This window comes from Oncorhynchus nerka, linkage group LG13 (assembly GCF_034236695.1).
Source record: "Oncorhynchus nerka isolate Pitt River linkage group LG13, Oner_Uvic_2.0, whole genome shotgun sequence".
In the NCBI taxonomy this organism is placed as follows: domain Eukaryota; kingdom Metazoa; phylum Chordata; class Actinopteri; order Salmoniformes; family Salmonidae; genus Oncorhynchus; species Oncorhynchus nerka.
Genome location: NC_088408.1, coordinates 90,986,272 through 91,010,983, shown reverse-complemented (window position 1 = coordinate 91,010,983; position 24,712 = coordinate 90,986,272). Strand labels below are relative to the sequence as shown.

General features: G+C 43.4%; 1 protein-coding gene across 4 annotated transcripts; it reads right to left on the bottom strand.

Moving 5' to 3' along the window:
* Positions 1-10,062: 10,062 nt before the first annotated feature.
* On the bottom strand, positions 10,063-20,862 carry LOC115121826 (sin3 histone deacetylase corepressor complex component SDS3-like). 4 transcript variants are annotated; one of them, XM_029650957.2, is made up of 11 exons: positions 20,644-20,862; positions 18,741-18,810; positions 18,534-18,589; positions 16,647-16,718; positions 16,239-16,258; positions 15,872-16,028; positions 14,016-14,111; positions 13,681-13,767; positions 13,363-13,468; positions 11,676-11,760; positions 10,063-10,909 (listed from the first exon to the last, which is right to left on the bottom strand). In XM_029650957.2, the coding sequence occupies exons 1-11, from the start codon at positions 20,753-20,755 to the stop codon at positions 10,811-10,813; spliced, it is 960 nt and encodes a 319-aa protein (XP_029506817.1). In that variant the 5' UTR covers positions 20,756-20,862; the 3' UTR covers positions 10,063-10,810. The 4 variants fall into 4 exon arrangements, with proteins under 4 accessions (XP_029506817.1, XP_029506819.1, XP_029506818.1 ...); XM_029650959.2 differs by lacking the exon at positions 20,644-20,862 and adding an exon at positions 19,015-20,266; XM_029650958.2 differs by lacking the exon at positions 10,063-10,909 and adding an exon at positions 10,926-11,471.
* Positions 20,863-24,712: the final 3,850 nt, after the last annotated feature.

Genomic DNA, 24,712 nt, shown 5'->3' with positions numbered 1-24,712 from the left:
AGAATCAGCTTCCTATTTTGCAACAAAGCATCCTTCACTCATGCTGCCAAACATACCCTCGTAAAACGGACTATTCTACCGATCCTTGACTTAGGCGATGTAATTTACAAAATAGCCTCCAACACTCTACTCAGCAAATTGGATGTAATCTATCACAGTGCCATCCGTTTTGTCCCCAAACCCCATATACTACCCACCACTGCGACCTGTATGCTTTTGTTGGCTGGCACACGCTTCATATTCGTATCCAAACACACTGGCTCCAGGTCATCTATAAGTATTTTCGAGGTAAAGCCCAACCTTTTCTCAGCTCACTGGTCACCATAGCAGCACCCAACCATAGCCCGCGCTCCAGCAGGTATATTTCACTGGTCATCCCAAAAGCCAACTCCTCCTTTCCTTCCAGTTCCCTGCTGCCAATGACTGGAACAAATTGCAAAAATCTCTGAAGCTGGAGTCTTATTTCTCTCTCTCTAACTTTAAGCATCAGCTGTCAGAGCAGCTTACTGATCATTGCACCTGTACACAGCCCATCTGTAAATAGCCCATCCAACTACCTCATCCCCATATTGTTTTTGTTTTTTTTGCTCCTTTGTACCCCAGTATCTCTACTTCATCACATTCATCTTCTGCACATCTATCACTCCAGTGTTTAATTGCTAAATTGTAATCATTTCGCCACTATGGCCAATTTATTGCCTTACCTACCTAATCTTACTACATTTGCACACACTAGATTTTTCTATTGTGTTATTGACTGTACATTTGTTTATCCCATGTGTAACTCTGTGTTGTTGTTTGTGTCGCACTGCTTTGCTTTATCTTGACCAGGTCGCAGTTGTAAATGACAACTTGTTCTCAACTGGCCTACCTGGTTAAATAAAGGTTAAATAAAAAAAGAGGTATGCTTAGATATGCAGAAAAATAAACCATTTTGACATAGAATTAAGCATAATGATTATGGCTCAATTGCGGGATTAAGGTGTTTCAGGTGTTTGAAAAATGCTAAATTCTCGAATTTACGGCCGAGGCCTAGCCCCCTCCGGAATACCCACCAGCCATCCTCTGGTACTTTGTGCCCCCTCAGATTTGCCCCATCAGATGTTTTTGGGATGCATGACACCCTTGGTTGGGGTCACATCATTTGTTCAATGTTCATTCATGACCATATGACCACTTAGCCTTATTGTAGTAAGTACTTTTGATGTTGATAGATAAAAATACTTTTGATTTTTATAAATCTCAAAAATATACTGAGTGTGAAAACACTGCATATATTTTGGCTGGGCTGTGGAGACAAGGTGCAAGACAGATAGTTTGTGTGTATGTATTGATATGTAGGCTACGTGTGCCTTTTTTTAATGATGTAGTTCTGTCCTTGAGCTGTTCTTGTCTATTAATGTTCTGTATTATGTCATGTTTCATGTTTTGTGTGGAACCCAGGAAGAGCAGCAGCTGCTTTCGCAACAGCTATTGGGGATCCTAATAAAATACCAAATATCAAAATGGTGCTCTGTAGAGATAAAACTAGATGATGTCTGAAGCTAATGATCAACGATTCTCTTTGATTTAGCCCTGGATGGAAAAAACAACAGCTTCAACAGCAGGGTTGAACTCGGATTAGCCCCAATAACATAAAAATATGTCTCTCTCTCTCTCTGTCGTTCTTTCTCTCTGTCATTCTCACTCTTTCTGTCAATTCTCTGTGTCTCTCTCTGTTGTCTCCCTCTCCGTTGTTCTCTCTCTCTCTGTGGTTGTTCCTCTCTCTGTTATCTCTCTCTGTCATCTATGTCGTTCTCTCTCTCTCTGTCATCTCTGACGTTCTCTCTCTGTCATTTTCCCTCTGTCGTTCTTTCTCTCTCTGTCGTTCTCTCTCTCTGTCATTTTCCCTCTGTCGTTCTTTCTCTCTCTGTCGTTCTCTCTCTCTCTCTGTCATTTTATCTCTGTCGTTCTCTCTCTCTGTCATTTTCCCTCTGTCGTTCTCTCTCTCTCTGTCATTTTCCCTCTGTCGTTCTCTCTCTCTCTGTCATTTTCCCTCTGTCGTTCTCTCTCTCTCTCTGTCATTTTATCTCTGTCATTTTCCCTCTGTCGTTCTCTCTCTCTCTGTCATTTTCCCTCTGTCGTTCTCTCTCTGTCATTTTCCCTCTGTCGTTCTTTCTCTCTCTGTCATTTTCCCTCTGTCGTTCTTTCTCTCTCTGTCGTTCTCTCTCTCTCTCTGTCATTTTCCCTCTGTCGTTCTTTCTCTCTCTGTCGTTCTCTCTCTCTCTCTGTCATTTTATCTCTGTCGTTCTCTCTCTCTCTGTCATCTCTGATGTTCTCTCTGTAATTTTCTCTCTGTCGTTCTTTCTCTCTCTGTCGTTCTCTCTCTCTCTCTCTCATTTTATCTGTCGTTCTCTCTCTCTCTGTCGTTCTCTCTCTCTGTCATTTTATCTCTGTCGTTCTCTCTCTCTCTCTCTGTCATTTTATCTCTGTCGTTCTCTTTCTCTCTCTGTCATTCTCTTTCTCTCTCTGTCGTTCTCTTTCTCTCTGTCGTTCTCTTTCTCTCTCTGTCGTTCTCTATCTCTGTCGTTCTCTTTATCTCTCTCTCGTTCTCTTTCTGTCGTTCTCTTTCTCTCTCTGTCGTTCTTTCCCTTTCGCTTTATCTCTCTATCATAAATACCACAGATTATTTGAATCAGACACTTCTAATAACAACCTGTTGTTTATTTTACTTTCATCTAGCTTTTATCTTTTTGGTTTCATGACACAGACAGAGCACTGTGATTTCATCAGTTGCTACCAGACATTGTGTTTTGCTTTTAGTGACAGCTGAATTGGTGATGCTTTGTAACTTCTTTTTAACAGCAGGTATCTATAGACCGGTCTACCAGTGGTGAACAACACACTTGGCAGCACAAACAAAGCTCAAAGCACAAAACACTCAGAACAAAAGTTTCCCTCCATGACATTTGCTTGTTGCACAATAACAACCAAGGACCTTGTGATTCACAGACAGAAATCTGCTTCCCAAATGGCTCCCTATTCCCAACATAGTGCACTACTTTTAACAAGAGTCCTATGATCCTTGGTCAAAAGTAGTGCATGGCCGAGGGAATAGAGTGCCATTTGGGAAACAGATGACTCTTGCTGAGCAGGAAAATCAGTCACCGCAAATGACAAGTGCTATGATCATCGGTCTGTCAAGGATGCAGGGAATGATTTTGTACCGTGTGCTACAATGGGGTTCTGCTAGGTGTCAGTGACTAGGCTACATGGGGTTCTGCTAGAGGCTACATGGGGTTCTACTAGGTGTCAGTGACTAGGCTACATGGGGTTCTGCTAGAGGCTACATGGGGTTCTACTAGGTGTCAGTGACTAGGCTACATGGGGTTGTGCTAGGTGTCAGTGACTAGGCTACATGGGGTTCTGCTAGGTGTCAGTGACTAGGCTACATGGGGTTCTGCTAGGTGTCAGTGACTAGGCTACATGGGGTTATGCTAGGTGTCAGTGACTAGGCTACATGGGGTTGTGCTAGGTGGCAGTGACTAGGCTACATGGGGATCTGCTATGTGTCAGTGACTAGGCTACATGGGGTTCTGCTAGATGTCAGTGACTAGGCTACATGGGGTTCTGCTAGATGTCAGTGACTGGGCTACATGGGGTTCTACTAGGTGTCAGTGACTAGGCTACATGGGGTTCTGCTAGGTGTCAGTGACTAGGCTACATGGGGTTCTGCTAGATGTCAGTGACTGGGCTACATGGGGTTCTGCTAGATGTCAGTGACTGGGCTACATGGGGTTCTGCTAGATGTCAGTGACTAGGCTACATGGGGTTCTGCTAGGTGTCAGTGACTAGGCTACATGGGGTTGTGCTAGGTGTCAGTGACTAGGCTACATGAGGTTATGCTAGGTGTCAGTGACTAGGCTACATGGGGTTGTGCTAGGTGGCAGTGACTAGGCTACATGGGGATCTGCTATGTGTCAGTGACTAGGCTACATGGGGTTCTGCTAGATGTCAGTGACTAGGCTACATGGGGTTCTGCTAGATGTCAGTGACTGGGCTACATGGGGTTCTACTAGGTGTCAGTGACTAGGCTACATGGGGTTCTGCTAGGTGTCAGTGACTAGGCTACATGGGGTTCTGCTAGATGTCAGTGACTGGGCTACATGGGGTTCTGCTAGATGTCAGTGACTGGGCTACATGGGGTTCTGCTAGATGTCAGTGACTGTCTGCTAGGTGTCAGTGACTAGGCTACATGGGGTTCTGCTAGGTGTCAGTGACTAGACAAGGCATGACAAGGTAGCTAATAAAGGATCATTTTCAAGCGGTTTGTTTACACAGAAATCAACATTATACCATTGTTCATCAGCAGCACTCAACACAAAAATGGAACAAGCTGCATGATTTGCCGCAATCAAAGTTCCTTCTGGGAAAAATACTCCATTCAATTCAATTCATCTAACGCAGTTACTGATTTTGTTTAATAAAGTGATTTCTGTGCCACCCACACAAAGGCAAAAGGTGATGTAAAATGTTCATGTCCTACAGACAGAGACACACTTAACAAAAATATAAATGCAACAATTTCTAAGACCTTACTGAGTTACAGTACATTTAAGGAAATCAGTCAATTGAAAGAAATGCATTAGGCCTTTATCTATGGATTTCACGTGACTGGGCAGAAGAACAACCATTGGTGGGCCGGGGAGGGCATAGGCCAACCTACTGGGGATCATTTGTTTTTATCCACAAAAGGGCTTTATTAGACAGAAATACTCCTCAGCCCCCCGCAGGTGAAGAAGCCAGATGTGGAGGTCCTGGACTGGTGTGGTTAGACGTGGTCTGCAGTTGTGAGGCTGGTTGGACGTACTGCCAAATTCTCTAAAACAAAGTTGGAGGCAGCTTACAGTAGAGAAATGAATATTTAATACCCTTGCAACAACTCTGGTGGACATTCCTGCAGTCAGCATGCCAATTGCACGCTCCCTCAAAACATGAGACATTTGTGGCATTGTGTTGTGTGACAAAACTGCACATTTTAGAGTGTCCTTTTATTGTCCCCAGCACAAGGTGCACCTGTGTAATGATCATGCTGTTTAATCAGCTTCTTGATATGCCACACCTGTCAGGTTGATGGATTATATTGGCAAATGAGAAATGCTCAATAACAGCGATGTAAACATATTTGTGCATAAAATATGAGTGAAATAAGCTTTTTGTGTGTATGGAAAACTTCTTTACATGTTGATTTGATGTTTTTCAGTCTCCATAAAGTAAACACCAAACCCTACCCTCCTCCACTCCAAACTAGAGTGAGAAGAGGCTGCAAGAGAAATATAAAGTGGAGCAAAACTAGTACTTCCTCTCTAAGTCTAGCTGTATCCCACACATCTCTCATCAGATAGCACTGAGCAAGGAGCAGCTTTAGGTCTGCCAGACATCTCTCAACAGATAGCACTGAGCAAGGAGCAGCTTTAGGTCTGCCAGACATCTCTCAACAGATAGCACTGAGCAAGGAGCAGCTTTAGGTCTGCCAGACATCTCTCAACAGATAGCACTGAGCAAGGAGCAGCTTTAGGTCTGCCAGACATCTCTCAACAGATAGCACTGAGCAAGGAGCAGCTTTAGGTCTGCCAGACATCTCTCAACAGATAGCACTGAGCAAGGAGCAGCTTTAGGTCTGCCAGACATCTCTCAACAGATAGCACTGAGCAAGGAGCAGCTTTAGGTCTGCCAGACATCTCTCAACAGATAGGACTGAGCAAGGAGCAGCTTTAGGTCTGTCAGACATCTCTCAACAGATAGCACTGAGCAAGGAGCAGCTTTAGGTCTGCCAGACATCTCTCAACAGATAGCACCGAGCAAGGAGCAGCTTTAGTCCTGCCAGACATCTCCCAACACAGTGGTTCCCAAACTTTTTATAGTCCTGTACCCCTTCAAACATTCAACCTCTAGCTGCGTACCCCCTCTAACACCAGAGTCAGCGTACTCTCAAATGTTGTTTTTTGCCATCATTGTAAGCCTGCCACACACACACTATAGGATACATTTATTAAACATAAGAATGAGTGTGAGTTTTTGTCACAACCCGGCTCGTGGGAAGTGACAAAGAGCTCTTATAGGACCAGGGCACAAATAATAATATAATAATAATCAATCATTTTGCTCTTTATTTAACCATCTTACACATAAAACTTTATTTGTTCATCAAAAATTGTGTCTAACTCACCACAGGTTAATGAGAAGGATGCGCTTGAAAGGATGCACCATAACTCTGCAATGTTGGGTTGTATTGGAGAGTCTCAGTCTTAAATCGTTCTCCACACACAATCTGTGCCTGTATTTCGTTTTCATGCTAGTGAGGGCCGAGAACCCACTCACACATACTGTATGTATGTGGTTGCAAAGGGCATCAGTGTCTTAACAGCGCGATCTGCCAAGGCAAGATACTCTGAGCGCAGCCCAATCCAGAAATATGGCAGTGGCTTCTGATTCAATTTTCACAGAACCGCTTGTTGCAATTTCGATGTTCAGATATCAGTGGACTGGAGGCAGGGCATGAAAGTGGAATCCAGTTGTTTGTGTCATCCGTTTGGGGAAAGTACATGCGTAATTGCGCACCCAACTCACTCAGGTGCTTCACTATATCACATTTGACATTGTTCGTAATCTCATTTACACACAAAAAAAATCATACAATGATGGAAAGACCTGTGTGTTGTCCTTGTTAATGCAGACAGAGAAGAGCTCCAACTTCTTAATCATAGCCTCGATTTTGTCCCGCACATTGAATATAGTTGCGGAGAGTAACCTGTATCCTAGATTCAGATCATTCAGGCGTATAAAAACATCACCCAGAAAGGCCAGTCGTGTGAGAAACTCATCATCATGCAAGCGGTCAGACAAGTGAAAATGATGGTCAGTGAAGAAAACTTTAAGCTCGTCTCAAACAAAAAAACTTGTCAATAAAAAGCGCACTTCTGTATGTTAAAAGTGTTACATGGTCACTGCCCATATCATTACATAGTGCAGAAAATAAATATTTCAATGTATTGTCCAAAAAGTCTTTCAAGCTGTCAGGCATTCCCTTGGCAGCAAGAGCCTCTCGGTGGATGCTGCAGTGTACCCAAGTGGTGTCGGGAGCAACTGCTTGCACGCACGTTACCACTCCACTATGTCTCCCTGTCATGGCTTTTGCGCCATCAGTACAGATACCAACACATCTTGACCACAAGTCCATTTGATGTCACAAAGCTGTCCAGTCCTTCAAAAATATCCTTTCCTGTTGTCCTGGTTTCCAGTGGTTTGCAGAAGAGGATGCCTCTTCTGCAAACCACTGGAAACCAGGACAACAGGAAAGGATATTCAAATTGGCATGTTTTGTTTCTAAAAGTCTGCGCAAGAGTGAAGGTTTCATCGAGTTGTGAGATAGTACTGTTGCACATCTAACACACTGTGGCTGAGGAAAGGCACTACTCCCAATATAAGTGAACCCCAAATTAATGTAGTTCTCATCATATTTGCGCCTCTTCGATGGTCCAACACCCCTGTCTGTTGTTCTGTGCTTTCCCGGGTAAAGGGGCAGTAGCTCTTCGGCTGCATCAGATTCACAGCTGGACTAACAACAAATGTAGAATTACTGATGCTAGCATTGGATGTGCTGGTGGAAGCAGAACAACTTGTGTCTAGACTGGTGCAGGTGTAGTACTGCTGGTAGTAGCAGGTCTACCAGTAGAGCTGGTATGTGTCTCTATGGACTCAGGCCTTAGTTTTTTCACCATTTATCAATTTTGAAGCAAACGGAATGAGCAGTAGCTACATTTGGCTACATTCGGACGTTTGTGGAATTCCCGCGAGAGAGTAACAGTTAATGTGATTGGATAATAATTATTTGACTAGGCTACCTGTATTTGACATTGTGTTGTCATTTCACTGAACACTAGATGGTTTACTTGTATTATTGGCAGTTAAACGAGGCTACTCAGGCGAGAGAAAAAAAAACTAAATGTTGCCCTTTTTGGAAAATAAACATTACATTTTTGTTATTAAAATGTGAAATCAGGTTTTTATTTGTCGTACCACCGACGGCATTGGGCGTACCCGTTTGGGAATACCTGTCCCAACAGATAGCTCTGAGCAAGAAGCAACTTTAGGGCTGCCGACATGTATTGATGTGCTGGACACACACACAGGGTGGAGCTAATGCAGTTTAAAGAGGAAAGCACAGGAAGTGGCTGCTTAGAGGGGGTGGAGCTGGTGGATTTTATTGATGCCCTGGGTGGGCCTTTATGCACACAAGCAACAACCACGTGGCAGAATGACTCCAGTGAGTATTCCCCCCAGCTGACACACACAACGCTTGGCTACACATCGTTAATTAAAAGAACATCAAACCCCTCCTGCTTCCTGTTGACTTTACACTGCAGTGTCCTCTCAGCTGATTATACTGAGTTCAACCATGTCTATTGGCTATTGTCTCCTTACGAGCCAGGCGTGTGTGTGTGTTAGGAGCAGGTTTGTGGGAGGGCTTAATCCCAGATAGCGGGCAAGACTGTCAGACATTTACACACCCAGATCTGACTGGAAAGGTGTTTAAGATGGAGGAAAGGAGAGAGCATGTGGAGTGGGATGCTTACTAAGAGGTGGAGATTGTTTCAGAGTGCAACATGTATATGTCCCAAATGGCACCCTATTCCCTTTATAGTGCACTACTTTTGACCAGGGGCTATAGGGCTCTGGTTAAAAGTGCACTATAAAAAGGGAATAGGGTGCCATTTGGGACACGTCAGTGTTGGTGACATCACTCTGGTATGAGGAGCTCTGTGGTGGAGAGCTCTATATTAACAAAGTGTCTCCGAGTAGGAGTACTGATCTAGGATCAGTTTTGCCTTGGCCACGTTACGGCGGGGGACCGTTGGCCACGTTACGGCGGGTGGGGGGCCGTTGGCCACGTTACGGCGGGGACCGTTGGCCACGTTACGGCGGGGGACCGTTGGCCACCACGTTACGGTGGGGACCGTTGGCCACGTTACGGTGGGGGACGGACGGACCGTTGGCCACGTTATGGGGGGACCGTTGGCCACGTTACGGCGGGGGACCGTTAGCCACGTTATGGTGGGGGGACCGTTAGCCACGTTACGGGGGGGACGGACCGTTGGCCACGTTACGGCGGGGGACGGACCGTTGGCCACGTTACGGCGGGGGGACCGTTGGCCACATTACGGCGGGGGGATTGACTGTTGGCCACGTTACGGTGGGGACCGTTAGCCACCACGTTACGGTGGGGGACCGTTAGCCACGTTACGGTGGGGGACGACGGACGGACCGTTGGCCACGTTATGGGGGACCGTTGGCCACGTTACGGCGGGGGGACCGTTAGCCACGTTAAGTGGGGGGACCGTTGGCCACGTTACGGGGGACCGTTGCCACGTTACGGCGGGGGACGGACCGTTGGCCACGTTACGGCGGGGGGACCGTTGGCCACGTTACGGCGGGGGGGGACGACTGTTGGCCACGTTACGGTGGGGGACCGTTGGCCACCACGTTACGGTGGGGACCGTTGGCCACGTTACGGTGGGGGGGACCGTTGGCCACGTTATGGGGGGACCGTTGGCCACGTTACGGCGGGGGACCGTTAGCCACGTTATGGTGGGGGGGACCGTTGGCCACGTTACGGGGGACCGTTAGCCACGTTACGCGGGGGGACGGACCGTTAGCCACGTTACGGCGGGGGGACCGTTAGCCACGTTACGGCGGGGGCGGACCGTTGCCACGTTATGGTGGGGGGACCGTTGGCCACGTTACGGGGGGACCGTTGGCCACGTTCCGGCGGGGGACGGACCGTTGGCCACGCACGGCGGGGGGACCGTTGGCCACGTTACGGCGGGGGGGACGACTGTTGGCCACGTTACGGTGGGGGGGACCCGCTGGCCACGTTACGGTGGGGGGGCGGACCATTGGCCACGTTACGGCGGGAGGGGGGGGCCCGCCCTGAAAGATAGATCAGTGGTGGCTGGTATCTTACTGCCTTTTGTCAGTTACAGTGTAACACATTTAATAAATGAAACGCACAAGAAAACGATCAAATATAAAATGGTTCATGTTCATCTTCATCTTCCTCCCATGTGCAAAACCAGTTTAGACACGTCAGATGTATTCAACATTTTGGTTTAACTGAACTCATTTAATGTCAATAATACAGATACAAAATTAAAACCTTAAAAGTCTATCCAATATATTCTGAAAAAAAGATAAAATGTTAATTGACCAGAAAAAACAATACCAGACAATGTCATGATGAAGAAAGATGACATGTGATTTAAGCTGAGTGGCACAGCTGACTGAAACTGTTACAGAACCAAGTTAGGTATATAAAGGAAGACCAATCAAAACACCGACCTTCAGCCCCTAAGCACTTGTGGAGATCTGAGAGCATTGGATGGCGTAAGCAAAATGGAAATCATTTCACTAAGCCTATGACAAGGTATAGTGTAGCTATGACAACATTTGCTATACCAAGGCTATCCAGTCTTTGCATGTCTACTCAACTGCCTAAAGGGCTATTTGAGCCAAAACTTGCAAGGAGAAAGGCTTCCACGTGTGCTTGGTGATGGCTAAAAAGACACTGACAGAAAGCGTTGTTCTTCCCCTCCTGTGGTCCTGATTGATTGAAACACCAGGAAGTTATTGAGAAGACGTCCTCCAAGCACACAGTAGGGATGAGGGAGAGCCACGTGAGGGAGAGCCACGTGAGGGAGGGGGGAGCAACATACTGCATGTACAAAATGGAAGGAAGGAATGGATGGATGGATGAAGAGAAAGTGTGTTGTTTCTACGCTGCCGACCGTCGTCGGATGATAAACGCCCCTCTTTGTAGCTGTCCCAGGTAGATCCTCATCTTGGTGCTGTCGCTGGTCTTCCTCACCCAGATCTGAGGGGAAACCCAACCAATAGGACTCATTATGGTCATTTACAAAAGAGCCTCTATATAATAAAAGCATGGTGCTCATCATATCAGGAGTTCCAAAACATATCAAAAGAACATTCCACAAGTTATATACTGTATTAAACATATCACGCCATTTTAGGAAAACTACCATTTTTTCCATCCTCTCTTCCAGCTTGAAATGAAAACACATACAAGCTAAGATCTCAATCTTGTTTTATGCAAAGAGCCCCAAAAATTAGAACAGAGCATGGAAAAATGGCCCTTTTACTTAGCCACCTGGTGTTGGAATTCCCTCCAAGCCAACCCAAAACTCCAGGACCTATTGTCCCTGGAGGAGTTCAAAGGACAAATAGATGAACAGGCTGTTGAGACATGTAGTTGTTCCTGGTTGTCACCCCATGTCACTAGTTTGCGTAGCCTTATGTAAGGAAGCATGTGGTTTTACTTCACAGACAGTTTGCTGTTGTATGTATGCTGCCGTCTGTTGTCCGTTTTGTCATTTCATCTTTAGCCCGTCCCCACAGGAGGCCTTTTGCCAGGCCATCTTGGAAATAAGAATTTGTTCTTAATTGAATTGCCTGGTTGGATAAGTTTTAAAAAAACACCACCATACAATACTTACACTGCACTTTGGACAGACTACTACGACCACCATAACTCTATACTAGCAAGTCATGGATCCCTCTAATATATAATGGATTTAAGTGGTACAAGCATAGAGCTGTAGGAAATGAGAACTGAAACCCACCTCATTTGTTCCCACTGAGCTGATGACACAGCTGATCTTGGTGTTCTCCTTGGACTCCAGGTGGATGGCCTGGCTCTTATGATACCTGATGGGAAAGCAAAGTTATTTTTTTAATATATTTTTTTTTAAACTACAAATAGCACAAAACATTAGCAACACAAAACTTCCTCACATCCTGGAAAATGAATTCTTGGTGGTTTGTGATAATTATCTGTAGGAATTTCTAAGCACTGTCCTATTGAAACCATGACCTAGAAAATATTACATGTAGCTCATTTAGTATAACAGGATCAGTTATTTGGCATTGAGTGAGGGGTACGAGAAGGAATTACTTCTATTTAACTAGGCAAGTCAGTTAAGAACAAATTCTTATTTACAATGACAGCCTACAGGGGAACAATGGGTTAACTGCCAGATTTTTAATCTGTCAACTCAGGGATTTGACCTAGCAACCTTTCGGTTACTAGCCCAACCACTAGGCTACCTGCCGCCCCAGGAATCAGTCCACTCAGATAAGGACTTCGAAACCTATAGGACAATATCCTCTTGAGCACACAATCCCTTAAAGGTTATAATAGATAATCTGACAATGCTGTAATGGAGAGAGAAACAAAATGGCCAAAAGGCAGGTAGTCTTTGATTGTGGCTGAGGAGAGTCCCTGAGGTAAGTGAAAAGGAGTGACAAGCTGGAACAGACAGAATCAGTAAAAGGTTTATTTCTTTATTGAAGAAAATATGTCCGCTTGCTTCAGCTGTCTTGCTTTCAGGCAAGCGCATTAGATGAAACATCATTTACCGGGAGAAAGGAGAAGAACACATGTGGTTTCAACCATAGCTGCTGAGTCTTCACCATCCTCTCCCCTCAGCCTTTCTTATCCTAGGTCTGGTGAGACTGTGGGAGTGAGAACGATAGCAGCGAACACTTCACTCAACTGAGATCCCCTCTCTCACTTCAGAATTGATCAAAGACTACATGAAAGTCATGGAAAGCCATTTTTAATATCACAGAGGAGCACATTTCACATTTTCCACTCTTCAAAAGGAATTATTCATTGGTGCGTGATGTCCTATGCAGAGAGCTACTCTTTACCCAAAGGGCCTGAGAGGACAGATTATCCCATCCAAGCAAACACTGTCATTTCTGTCAGCCTATGGAACTATCACCAAATGGCATACTGCTCTGTATGCCAAAACCCATGTTCCATCCTCATGATAGCGTTGTAATGTAATTTCATGGTGACAGGTAGTATGAGCTTGCCTGGCTAACATTCCAGCCACCCATTGGTTAATATGAAATATGACCTATTGGCCAGAGGGAATGTTACTATAAACATACTACAAACATGATTTCCATTTCTTGAATCTTGTTTTTGAGGTCTTAAAAAAACCAGACATATCAGCAAAGCCAAGAATTCTTCAGTAAGTAGAGCATGAGGATTTACACGGCTGTGGCGCCATCTAGTGGCTAATAAAAGTCAAGCGCATCATGAATTAAAACACTAGGTATTATATTATAGGGAATCAGTTCAGTAGATCTTATATTTAGACCAATCCTATTAAAACAGCAATAAACCACAACAGCAGACAATAAAAGTACAAAAATCCCCCTTTTTGCTGTGTTTAAAAATGTTTTTTTTTTTAAATGGTCTAATCAACCAAATGAAAAAGATAGTCAGTGTGCATGTACCATCTCTTGTCGTAGTACAGCTTTCCCTCTTCAATGCGGGCCTCATAGCGCTGTGAGGGGGCCTCCATTGGAATGGTGGGCATTTGGTCTGGAGACGACGGAGACACTGGGGGAGAAAACATGGCGTGAGAAAAACTAAAGTAATTTCAATGTAAATAGTTCATTTACTAAAAACGCTGCCAGCCCGGTAGTTCTTGATGTTTAATGTAAATAAAATGAACATGTATAATAACTTGATTCATCCTAATTTTGGCTTGATGGCATTTAGACTGAAACAAAACAATCCTAACAGTTGTAAAAACTGGACTGCTCACATACCTGGACGCTTAGGGGATTTCAGCTGCTTGTTCAGTATTCGCAGATCTTCCAGGATCTGGTCATCGGTTAGCAAATAGTTAAGCTGAGGTGTGGATCGTTAAGGACAACTCGTCTTAATCAAATCATCATTTGTGTGTATATATGTATATATATTTCTGTGAAGGGGTAAAAACTGTATCTGGTAAGTTTTAACCCTGTGAAGATGGGGGGGAAAAAAAGAAGTGAAATGTAACTAATCAGTCAAGACGAGATTCTTTGAAGCTGGACTGTCTAACATGGATCAACACTGTTGTAGACAAGACAGACAGAGTGATTGGACTTCTAGTAAAGGATATCAGGTGCAGGTTTCCTCCGCTTGTCTGGAATGGGGACTGGATCGTTGGGCCGCCTCCTTAACTTTCGGGTCATGATGGGTTTCACCTCCATGGAATCTACACAGGGGTAATATGGAATGAGCTTACCGCCATGCACCCGACACTGTAGAAATATTACTGCTAGTCCACCTGTCAGAGCACTTCAATGGGAATGTACATTCTAATAACTATATGGGTGACACTCATGTGGGTATAACACAGAGAAAAGCTATATTGGTACATGTACACCGAGTATACAAAACTTGGGGCTCCCAAGTGGCGCAGCGGTCTAAGGCTGTATCCACGCTGTATCACAACCGGACGTGATTGGGAGTCCCATAAGACGGTGCAAAATTGGCCCAGCATCGTCTGGGATTGGCCGTCATTGTAAATAACATTTTGATCTTAACAGACTTGCCTAGTTAAATTAAAAAGTTCAAAAGAAAACACCTGCTCTTTCCATGAGACTAACCAGGTGAATCTTATGATCCCTTATTGGTCAACTGTTAAATCCACTTCAAATCAGTGTAGATTAAGGGGAGGAGACAGGTTAAAGAAGGATTTTTAACCCTTTGAGGCATGGATTGTATGTGTGCCATTCAGAGGGTGAATGGGCAGGACAAAATATTTAAGTGCCTTTGAACAGGGTATGGTAGTAGGTGCCAGGCACACTCATTTGAGTGTGTCAAGAACTGCAACACTGCTGGGTTTTAACAAGAATGGTCCACCACCCAAAGGACATCTAGCCAACTTGACAACTGTGGGAAGCATTGGAGTCAACATGGACCAACTCCATATTATGGAGATTATCCCAATGTTTGGTATACTCAGTGTGTCTACACACACACACACACATTCAGTGATCCGATTCAACAGTGCAGTTCTAGTACAGGGTCAGACCCCTCTTTGCCTCCAGAACAACCTGGGCATGGAAATGTTGCTCAGTTGGTATCAAGAGACCTAACGTGTGCCAGGAAAACATTCCCCACACCATTACACCACCAGCCTCGATTGACATCAGGCAGGATGGGGCCATGGACTCATGCTGCTTACTCCAAATCCTGACTGCCATCTGTATGCCAACAGGAACCAGGATTCGAAGGACCAGGCAATGTTTTTCCACTCAATTGTCCAGTGTTGGTGATTGCATGCCCAGCTGATAGGAGTGGAACCGGTGCGGTCGTCTGCTGCAATAGCTCATCTGTGACAAGGACCGATGAGTTGTGCTTACCGTGAAGCCATTCTGCGCCGTGATGTGCCCATTTGTGGCACGCCTGTTAGATTGCACGATTCTTGCCGTGTTGTCTCAGTAAACCCTAGACACTGCAGTGTGTGAAAAGCCCAGGAGGCCGTCTGTTTCTGAGATACTGGAACCAGCAAACAAACCACCAAAGTCTCTTAGGTCACTCGTTTTGCCCATTCTAATGTTCAATGAAACAGTAACTGAATGCCTGCTTTATATAGGTGCAAACTATGTGTGTGAACTGGGCGGTGTACATAATAAACTGGCCAATATGTGTATGTATATATATGTTAAACTAACATTACTGCACTGAAACGGAGATCTTCAATTGAATGATTAGCATGGAAATCTGCAAGTTAGAGAGTGAAAACAATGTATAAGACTTTTAACCCTCGTTAGTATGAAGGTTGTGAGATATAAGATGAGCTAAGAAACTCCATCTCCAAAACACTTCCACTGAGGATAAAATAAGTCATCCTACATAGTCTTCTTCCTCAGCAAAAACCAACCGTCACCCATCAGTCTTTTTTACCCCCCCCTCCCCTCAGAGTGAGATGAGAGGGAGGGAGGGAGACAGTCTCAGTGATTCTCCTACCGCCTGTCAGCTCCATTGTTAATTTCTCATTCTCTATCATCTTCTTCTTCTCCTCTAGCTCAGCAATTAAGTTTTCCTTCAGCTCCACCTTCTTATCGTCAAACTCTTTCACCGCCGCCTTCTTCTCTTTGATGTAGTTCCTCTCCACCTGTTCTGTCTGAGAGCGACAGAAGGAACCAGAGAGAGAAGGAACCAGAGAGAGAAGGAACCAGAGAGAGAAGGAACCAGAGAGAGAAGGAACCAGAGAGAGAAGGAACCAGAGATTGTGTCGAAAGGCCATAAAATACATTTAAAAAATGCAATAATTCGCAGGTGAAGGAGTCAGTTGAATTTCCATGTTAGGTAATAATATCAAAACATCTCTTACCTCAAGTTGGAGAAAGAGATCTATAAGAAAGAAACAGACAAATGACAATGTTAACGCTCATGTTGACTGCATTGTCAGTTAATCCCTGGCTGTCACATTGACTTTAAGCACAAAACCAACAACCACAAAATAATAGTGTTTTTATTCATCATGTACACAGCAGGAATAAATGCTGCAGTAAATGCTTACAAGCTGGCTCCCTCAAAAATGCAGCACACACTTTGGGTGTTCAAGTTCAAATGACACAGAATGAGGTCTCTCCATGTGGCAACAACTTAACGGTGACTGAGTGTATCCCAAATGGCACCCTACGCCTTATGGGCCCTGGTCCAAAGGTAGTGTACTATATAGGGAGCCATTTAGGGATGAGCACAGTGATCCTATTCTACAACAGTGCCATTTTCTTACCAGCATTGCGGACTCTCTCCTTGTATTGTTGGTCCAGCTTCTTCATTCTCTTCTGGTACTCCTGAAGTGTTCCTGCAGGGAAGAGTTTAATTAAAACACAGCATATACATTTGAAGTCAGAAGTTTACATACACCTAGGCCAAATACATTTAAACTCAGTTTCATAATTCCTGACATTTAATCCTAGTAAGAATTTCCTGTTTTAGGTCAGTTAAGATCACTTTATTTTAGGAATGTGAAATGTCAGAATAATAGTAGAGAGAATTATTCCTTTCATCACATTCCCAGTGGGTTAGAAGTGTACATACACTCAATTCGTATTTGGTAGCGTTGCCATTAAATTCTATAAACTTGGGTCAAACGTTTTGGGTAGCCTTCCACAAGCATCCCATAATAAGTTGGGTTATTTTGGCCCATTCCTCCTGACAGAGCTGGTGTAATTGAGTCAGGTTTGTAGGCCTCCTTGCTCGCACATGTTTTTTCAGTTCTGCCCACAAATTTTTTATGGGATTGAGGTCAGGGCTTTGGGATGGCCACTCCAGTACCTTGACCTTGTTGTCCTTAAGCCATTTTGCCACAACTTTGGAAGTATGCTTGGGGTCATTGTCCATTTGAAAAGACCCATTTGCAACCAAGCTTTAAATTCCTTAGTGATGTTGCTTCAATATATCCACATAATTTTCATTCTGCATGAAGCCATCTATTTTGTGAAGTGCACCAGTCCCTTATGCAGCAAAGCACCCCCACAACAAGCTGCTGCCACCCCCATGCTTCACAGTTGGGATGGTGTTCTTCGGCTTGCAACCCTCCCCCTTTTCCTCCAAACATAACTATGGTCATTATGGCCAAACAGTTCCATTTTTATTTCATCAGACTAGAGGACATTACTCCAAAAAGTATGATCTCTGTCCCCATGTGCAGTTTGCAAACAGTTGTCTGGCTATTTTATGGCAGTTTTGGAGCAGTGCCTCCTTCCCTCCTGAGCAGCCTTTCAGCTTATGTTGATATAGGACTTGCTTTACTGTGGTTATAGATACTTTTGTACCCGTTTCCTCCAGCATCTACACAAGTTCCTTTGCTGTTCTGGGATCGATATACATTTTTCACACCAAAGTACATTCATCTCTAGGAGACAGAAAGTGTCTCATTCCTGAACAGTATGACCGCTGCGTGGTCCCATGGTGTTTAACTGCATACTATTGTTTGTACAGATGAATGTCGTACCTTCAGGCATTTGGAAATTGCTCCCAAGGATGAACTAGGCTTGTGGAGGTCTACAATTTATTTGAGGTCTTGTCTGATTTATTTTTATTTTCCCATGATGTCAAGCAAAGTGGCACTGAGTTTGAAGGTAGGCCTTGAAATACATCCACAGGTAAACCTCCAATTGACAAATTATGTCAATTAGCATATGACATCATTTTCTGGAATTTCCCCAAGCTGTTTAAAGGTAGTCAACTTAGTGTATGTAAACTTCTGACCCACTGGAATTGTGAGTGTTTTATAAGTGAAATCATCTGTCTGTAAACAATTGTTGGAAAATTACTTGTCATGCAAAGTAAATGTCCTAAACGACTTGCCAAAACTATAGTTTATTAACAAGACATTTGTGGAGTGGTTGAAAAACAAGTGTACGTAAACTTCCAACTTCAACTGTATGCCTAACTTCTTATCCAACCAATCTCTGAAAGCAAAGAGCACCACCTCTGAGGATCCATCATAACAGTATTGCAAAATGATAGGTCTGCTCATTTCTACTTATGCACACGGAGGAATTCATGACATTGATAATCACATTGATTGTGAATGCAAGGAGGATAATGAACTGATTATAGGATAGGCCTAATTCATAAATGCAGTGAGGATAATTGGAAACAGTGACACTACCCTCTTGGAGTTGCGTCAACTGCCTTTTCAATGATGCCAGCTTGTCTTGGTACATCCTGAAACCAAATAAAACATGATTATCACAACCAACTACTAAATCTGTAAATGTAGTCCTTCAAGATCAGGCTACATTTTGAACATCCCATTTCATCCAAGTCAACATATATTCTATCCAGTGTAACTGTGCAATTGGTGGACAACACTCACTGTTCTTTGATTTCCACATAGTCATCCTCATCATGTTTCGCCAGGTCAGTTTCACTGGCATCTTCTGTGTCTGAAAGAGAGAGAAGAAAAAAAGAAAAGAAAAAATGGCGGACGTCAGTAAGTAGGCTAACAGTTCACCAATATCATATGACAAAGGGCCTATGCCAAGAAAACATTTTCAGAACAATTTGTTCAATAGCAAGTCAATGAAATTTCTAATTTTAGGAAAGCTGGAAACAGTAGTAGGATAGATGTAGCTACTCAGTCAAGTTACCTTTATTTGGATCCCCAATGAGTGCGTTACCAGCCATTTCCCTTTAGACTTATACAAAAATAAACTAACAAAGTAAAACAAGGTCGTCTGATAAATGCGAAATGTTATGTCGTAGGCTAAAGTAGCCACACGCAAGATGGCAAGCTAGCTAACTAAGCGTTCAGCTAACAGGCTTGCTCATTTCTATCAAAAAAAGTTATCAATTAAATGTTAACCAGAATTGCACAGACCGGGCAGTGACTCCAGATTAGTAAACAGTCGTTTCTTATTTGACCAGACAGCTAATTCGCAACAAAAGGGTTTACATTGAGTGCCTAACATTTGTCCCGTTGTTAACGCGTAGCAAATTGATGAAGCCAAATACGAGAGCGATTTGTCAAGCTAGCCAATTTAGCTATTAGCAACGGCTAATTCAAGACTTGGTAATTGAACCGGTTTCAAATTTAGTTAGTTAGATGCAATCTCTGCGTGGCCTGCATGATAATACGTAGTTGGGTACCTATTTTAGATACCCGACTAGCTCGTTAGCTACTGAGTTTGCCAGCGCCAAAGCAGGTTTTGCCGGTGACCTGTCAGCTGATGGTAGCTAACGTTAGCTAGCGGCGTAACGTTAACGCTTGCTAGCTAGTTACAACACCAGTGAATGGTTGACTTAGCATTGACAAGACTAACACAACTCTCCATCAAATACAGGTAACATGAGTAAAGGGTCATTGCTTAAATCTGTAGCTATACCCAAAGTTAACAGCACAAATGCAACGTGACATTTGGAAATAGCCTGCATCAGCGCGCGGCCTTAAAACCTAATTTAGCTAAATCCCAACAAGCCACCTTCATCTACGCACGTACCCAATGAAATGGCTGGCCTCAAAGTTAACTGGACATGTAAGGAGAGCTGAAATTACAAAATCAAATATAGTTTCTTATACTTCACACCAACAGTGGCAAGACTGTGTCAGAAAAGGCCAATCACTGAAATCATATTGGTGTTAAAGCAAATTAGTCTCTCGCCACCTGTCAACCATTACAAATGTTTTACTGAGAATGACTGCCTGCCTGTTACGAATTTAACTCCAAAATCGAGACTCCAAGTCCAATGCACGGTTACAAAGACCACTTTCTCTCTCTTATATATATATTACGTTAGCTCTGTCTGTCCACCACTTGACAACGTGTTGCTGTATAAAAGTAAAGCCGGGCTTGACCGCTAAACATGAAAGTTGAAAAAGATAATGAACTTGTCCCCCCATCTACACTAACAGGTAGCTTTCCTGCCAGGGGCGTATTCATACAACCAAACGAAAAGGGGCGGGACCTATCTGAATTTGTCCAATAGAAACTCTCGTTTTTAACAGTTTGGACTCATGATTAAACTCCTGCGAACAACAAACTGGATTATAGAAACCTGTGTTAATTCAACGCTGGCTAGCTAGCGTTAGTTACCCAAACTGGCGCAAACTTTACTCTTCAATGGGGATGGGTTCATTCTTTAAAAAAAACAATAATAATAAAAAAAATGTGCAAAGGTCACACTAGTTTTAGGAGACTATTTGAGAAAACTAACAACGTTTATTAGCAAATATCACAAGAGTAGCTAGCTAACAAAATGTGCTACATTGGCGAACCTACCTTCTTCCGAGTCTCTTCCCCTGAAGCTTCGATCATCATCGTCGTCCACACTATCAAGTTCTTCTTCATCATTGTAATAATCTACCATCGGTGATAGTAAAGTAGAAGCCATTTGATGGCAAGTAAAAATGTAAACAAACGTTAGATAAACAATCGATTTGGAATTTGCAGTTCAGAACAAAACAGCGCCTACATCTGTTAAGACCCCATGAGAAGTAAGATGGCCGTTAATTGCGCCTGACCAAAAATATTTAAAACAAAACTGTAGAGATTAATTTTAATAGTAATTTTATCGCATCTTTGTGTCATGCATACACCAATGTAATAGTATAAATTAAATAGCGTTTTTCCATTAAACAGGGTTAGTTACCAGTATCTTCGCTATATTTTAGCAGTCTAATTAGGCATTTCGAGGTCAGCCCTTGTGCAGAGCAAAATATTTTCAGCGATTTGTGCTATACAGAATTGCACATGTCGGACAACCATTCACTTCATATTAGTAAACCGTTGTTTCTTATTTGACCAGTCAGCTAATTCCCAACAGCAAAGGGTTTACATCGAGTGCCAATATTTGCCACATGTTGATTTGCTAGCCCCGATTTTGTTACGAATTGACCCTGCGCTGGGTCAATCATAACATAATGGCTATCGGGGTAAAGTGCATGTCTTGAAAGTATTTACGTCCCTCACGTTCACATAACTGTATAGACACTAAACTATTAATATCCCTAAACCTGGGTATTCGAAATAGTTGCTGAGTAGGGTTGTTTTTTGCGGTCATCACACATACACCGACATATACCTTGACCAAACCATAGGGGCCCCAAACACAGAATATCCATTATATTGACCAGATAATCTAGGTCTAGCAAAAATATCCAGCCGAAAAAGCACTAAAAAACCTGCCCAAAGCGCGGAAAACAAGGCCATATTTTTTTCCCACGGCAAGAGATGAGTTGACATATTTATACTATAAACCATTTTCCATATCGGCAATTAATAAGGAATATTGTAGTAATTTGTAATGACGGTATAAGCAAACTATTGCGAGCTGTCATAACGCAAAGGCTTTTCAAAGGAAATCATTTGCCTTTACACACTTTTCTATCAATGGATGTCGATTTAACTCGCATGACTGCTATGATTAAGCAATAAGGCACAAAGTATGGTACAGTGCTTTCAGAAAGTATCCAGAACCCTTGACTTTTTCATATATATATTTTTTTTTACGTTACAGCCTTATTCTAAAACGGTTGAAAATGTAGATATGTGGTAGTGGTGGAGTAGGGGGCCTGAGGGCACACAGTGTGTTGTGAAATTTGTGAATGTATTGTAATGTTTTTACAATTGTATAAACTGCCTTAATTTTGCTTGACCACAGGAAGAGTAGCTGCTGCCTTGGCAGGAACGAATGGGGATCCATAATACATACAAAATACAAAACCCCCATAATGACAAAGCAAAAACAGTTTTTTTCAAAATGTTTGTAAATTTACAATTTTTTATATATATTTTTTTATCAGAAATACCTTATTTACCTAATAAGGCTGTAACATAACAAAATGTGGAAAAAGTGAAGGGGTCTGAATACTTTACGAATGCACTAGACACCCTTGGGTTTCTTCCCGGTACCCCAACCAAAAACAGATTTAATCCCTCGTTCAGACCCATGTCATTGTGGAATGCTCTGCCACAAGAGGTTACTCAGGCAAAACGCAGGTTTAGCTTTTTAACAAATTTAAAAAATCATTATCACAGCACCTCTCCTCTTTCTAAAGATATAATTGATATGTATATATTAATAGTCTAACTAGTATTTTTGTTGTCTCTTTGTGTCTTTCCTATATACAGTACCAGTCAAAAGTTTGGACACAGCTACCCTTTCAAGGGTTTTTCTTTATTTTTACTATTTTCTACATTGTAGAATAATAGTAAAGACATCAACATATGAAATAACACATATGGAATCATGTAGTAACCAAAAAAGTGTTAAACAAATCCAAATATATATGAGATTCTTCAAAGTAGCCACCCTACCGTTAAAAAGATACCTTATGCTCCTGAGTGGCGCCATAGGCGGAAATCCCAGGGGGGGCAGGGAGGACACGACCCCCCCCCATCCTGGGAAAAATATGATTTGTCCCCCCCAATATATCACTGTAAACATATCTATGTAATTTAAATAAGATGAATAATACTCAATGAAAGCATTTGTGCTGATTATAGACACTTAATAGCACGTTTTTAAGTTATAAAAGATTGCGAACCCCCGCCCTTTGCCTCACAATGGTTTGATCCACTGCCAGTTCCTTAGCTGGCTAGGTAACAGAGGGTTCATATCTACTGTCTGAAAGGCACTCAATGCACGTAACTGACGGGAGGTTAATCCAATCAATCGCGCAATAGCAATGTTTTTTTTTATGTTGGCAGGGTTCACACACTAGCTGAATTTGCAGAGCTAGCGGGCAAACATGAACTATTAAGATAGCTAGTACCTATTCCATTTATGTGGCGTCGTCAAAGATGGAATCTTTGCTATCATCAGTTTATTCCAAGACCAGCATGCAGCTGTAGTGCTTCAAAGTCCCTGTGATAAGTCTAGCGATAAACTGAACTCCAAACTGAACAGAACTACACTCTCTTCTACCATTGTCTTAAATATCTTTAATGGTCTCGTTGCAAAAGCTAACTTGTCCCTATGGAACTTATTTTATTTTATTTCACCTTTATTTAACTAGGTAGCAAAGATTATAGGAAACGCCACAGAAAAGGAATTGGTCCTCGCTAGTTTTGCAAATTCAGCTATTGTTGGAAGCCAGCCAATATGAAACAAACTATATTAAAATGACAAAAGGATGCAACATATGTTGTGTAAATGGTGAACTCATACAGCTGTCAACTTGTCTCTGCAATCCGTGTCACATTTGCTAGCTACCGTTTAGATCGAAGCCCATATAGAATGATAGAAGATAAGATGATAGGAGCCCATCTCCTACTGTAAATAACCAACACACTGTGTGTGTGTGTGTGTGTGTGTGTGTGTGTGTGTGTGTGTGTGTGTGTGTGTGTGTGTGTGTGTGTGTGTGTAGCCAGCCAGGTAGAAAAATGTCAGAAAAAAAGAAAAAAGATGGACATCAGAGTATTTTTCAGTACACCAAAACGCAAAGTAAGAACCCTAGTAGCCTAATATCTCAAAGACAAGTTGATAAAATGTTCATAAGAAAGAAGTGAAATGCTAATGGAAATGTTTCACAATGATGTCATTAGGCAGAGCAGGCAACAGATGGCACACAGACAGCAGAGCTGGGGACAGATGGGCAGGGACAGACTGGCAGGGACAGATGGGCAGGGACAGACTGGCAGGGACAGACTGGCAGGGACAGATGGGCAGGGACAGACTGGCAGAGACAGACTGGCAGGGACAGACTGGCAGAGACAGACTGGCAGAGACAGGTGGGCAGGGACAGACTGGCAGAGACAGATGGGCAGGGACAGACTGGCAGAGACAGGTGGGCAGGGACAGACTGGCAGAGACAGACTGGCAGGGACAGACTGGCAGGGACAGACTGGCAGAGACAGATGGGCAGGGACAGACTGGCAGAGACAGGTGGGCAGGGACAGACTGGCAGAGACAGACTGGCAGGGACAGACTGGCAGGGACAGACTGGCAGAGACAGACTGGCAGGGACAGACTGGCAGGGACAGATGGGCAGGGACAGACTGGCAGGGACAGACTGGCAGAGACAGACTGGCAGGGACAGACTGGCAGAGACAGACTGGCAGAGACAGATGGGCAGGGACAGACTGGCAGAGACAGATGGGCAGGGACAGATGGGCAGGGACAGACTGGCAGGGACAGACTGGCAGAGACAGATGGGCAGGGACAGACTGGCAGAGACAGATGGGCAGGGACAGACTGGCAGAGACAGATGGGCAGGGACAGACTGGCAGAGACAGGGAGTCTCAGGTAAGTTTGTTGAGTCTTTGTTTGGCAACATTATGAAAGTTTTGTTTTTAAATGACTTGTGAAATAGGGACATAATTTGAAAATGCCATGGATACCCCCACT

Coding starts and splice junctions, on each gene's coding strand:
- LOC115121826 (XM_029650957.2), bottom strand. CDS start 20,755: ATGGCTTCTACTTTACTATCACCGATGGTAGATTATTACAATGATGAA. Junction 13,768..14,015: donor GCGGAGGAAACCTGCACCTG/ATATCCTTTACT, acceptor AACGATCCACAC/CTCAGCTTAACTATTTGCTA. Junction 13,469..13,680: donor GAAATCCCCTAAGCGTCCAG/GTATGTGAGCAG, acceptor TTTCTCCCCCAG/TGTCTCCGTCGTCTCCAGAC.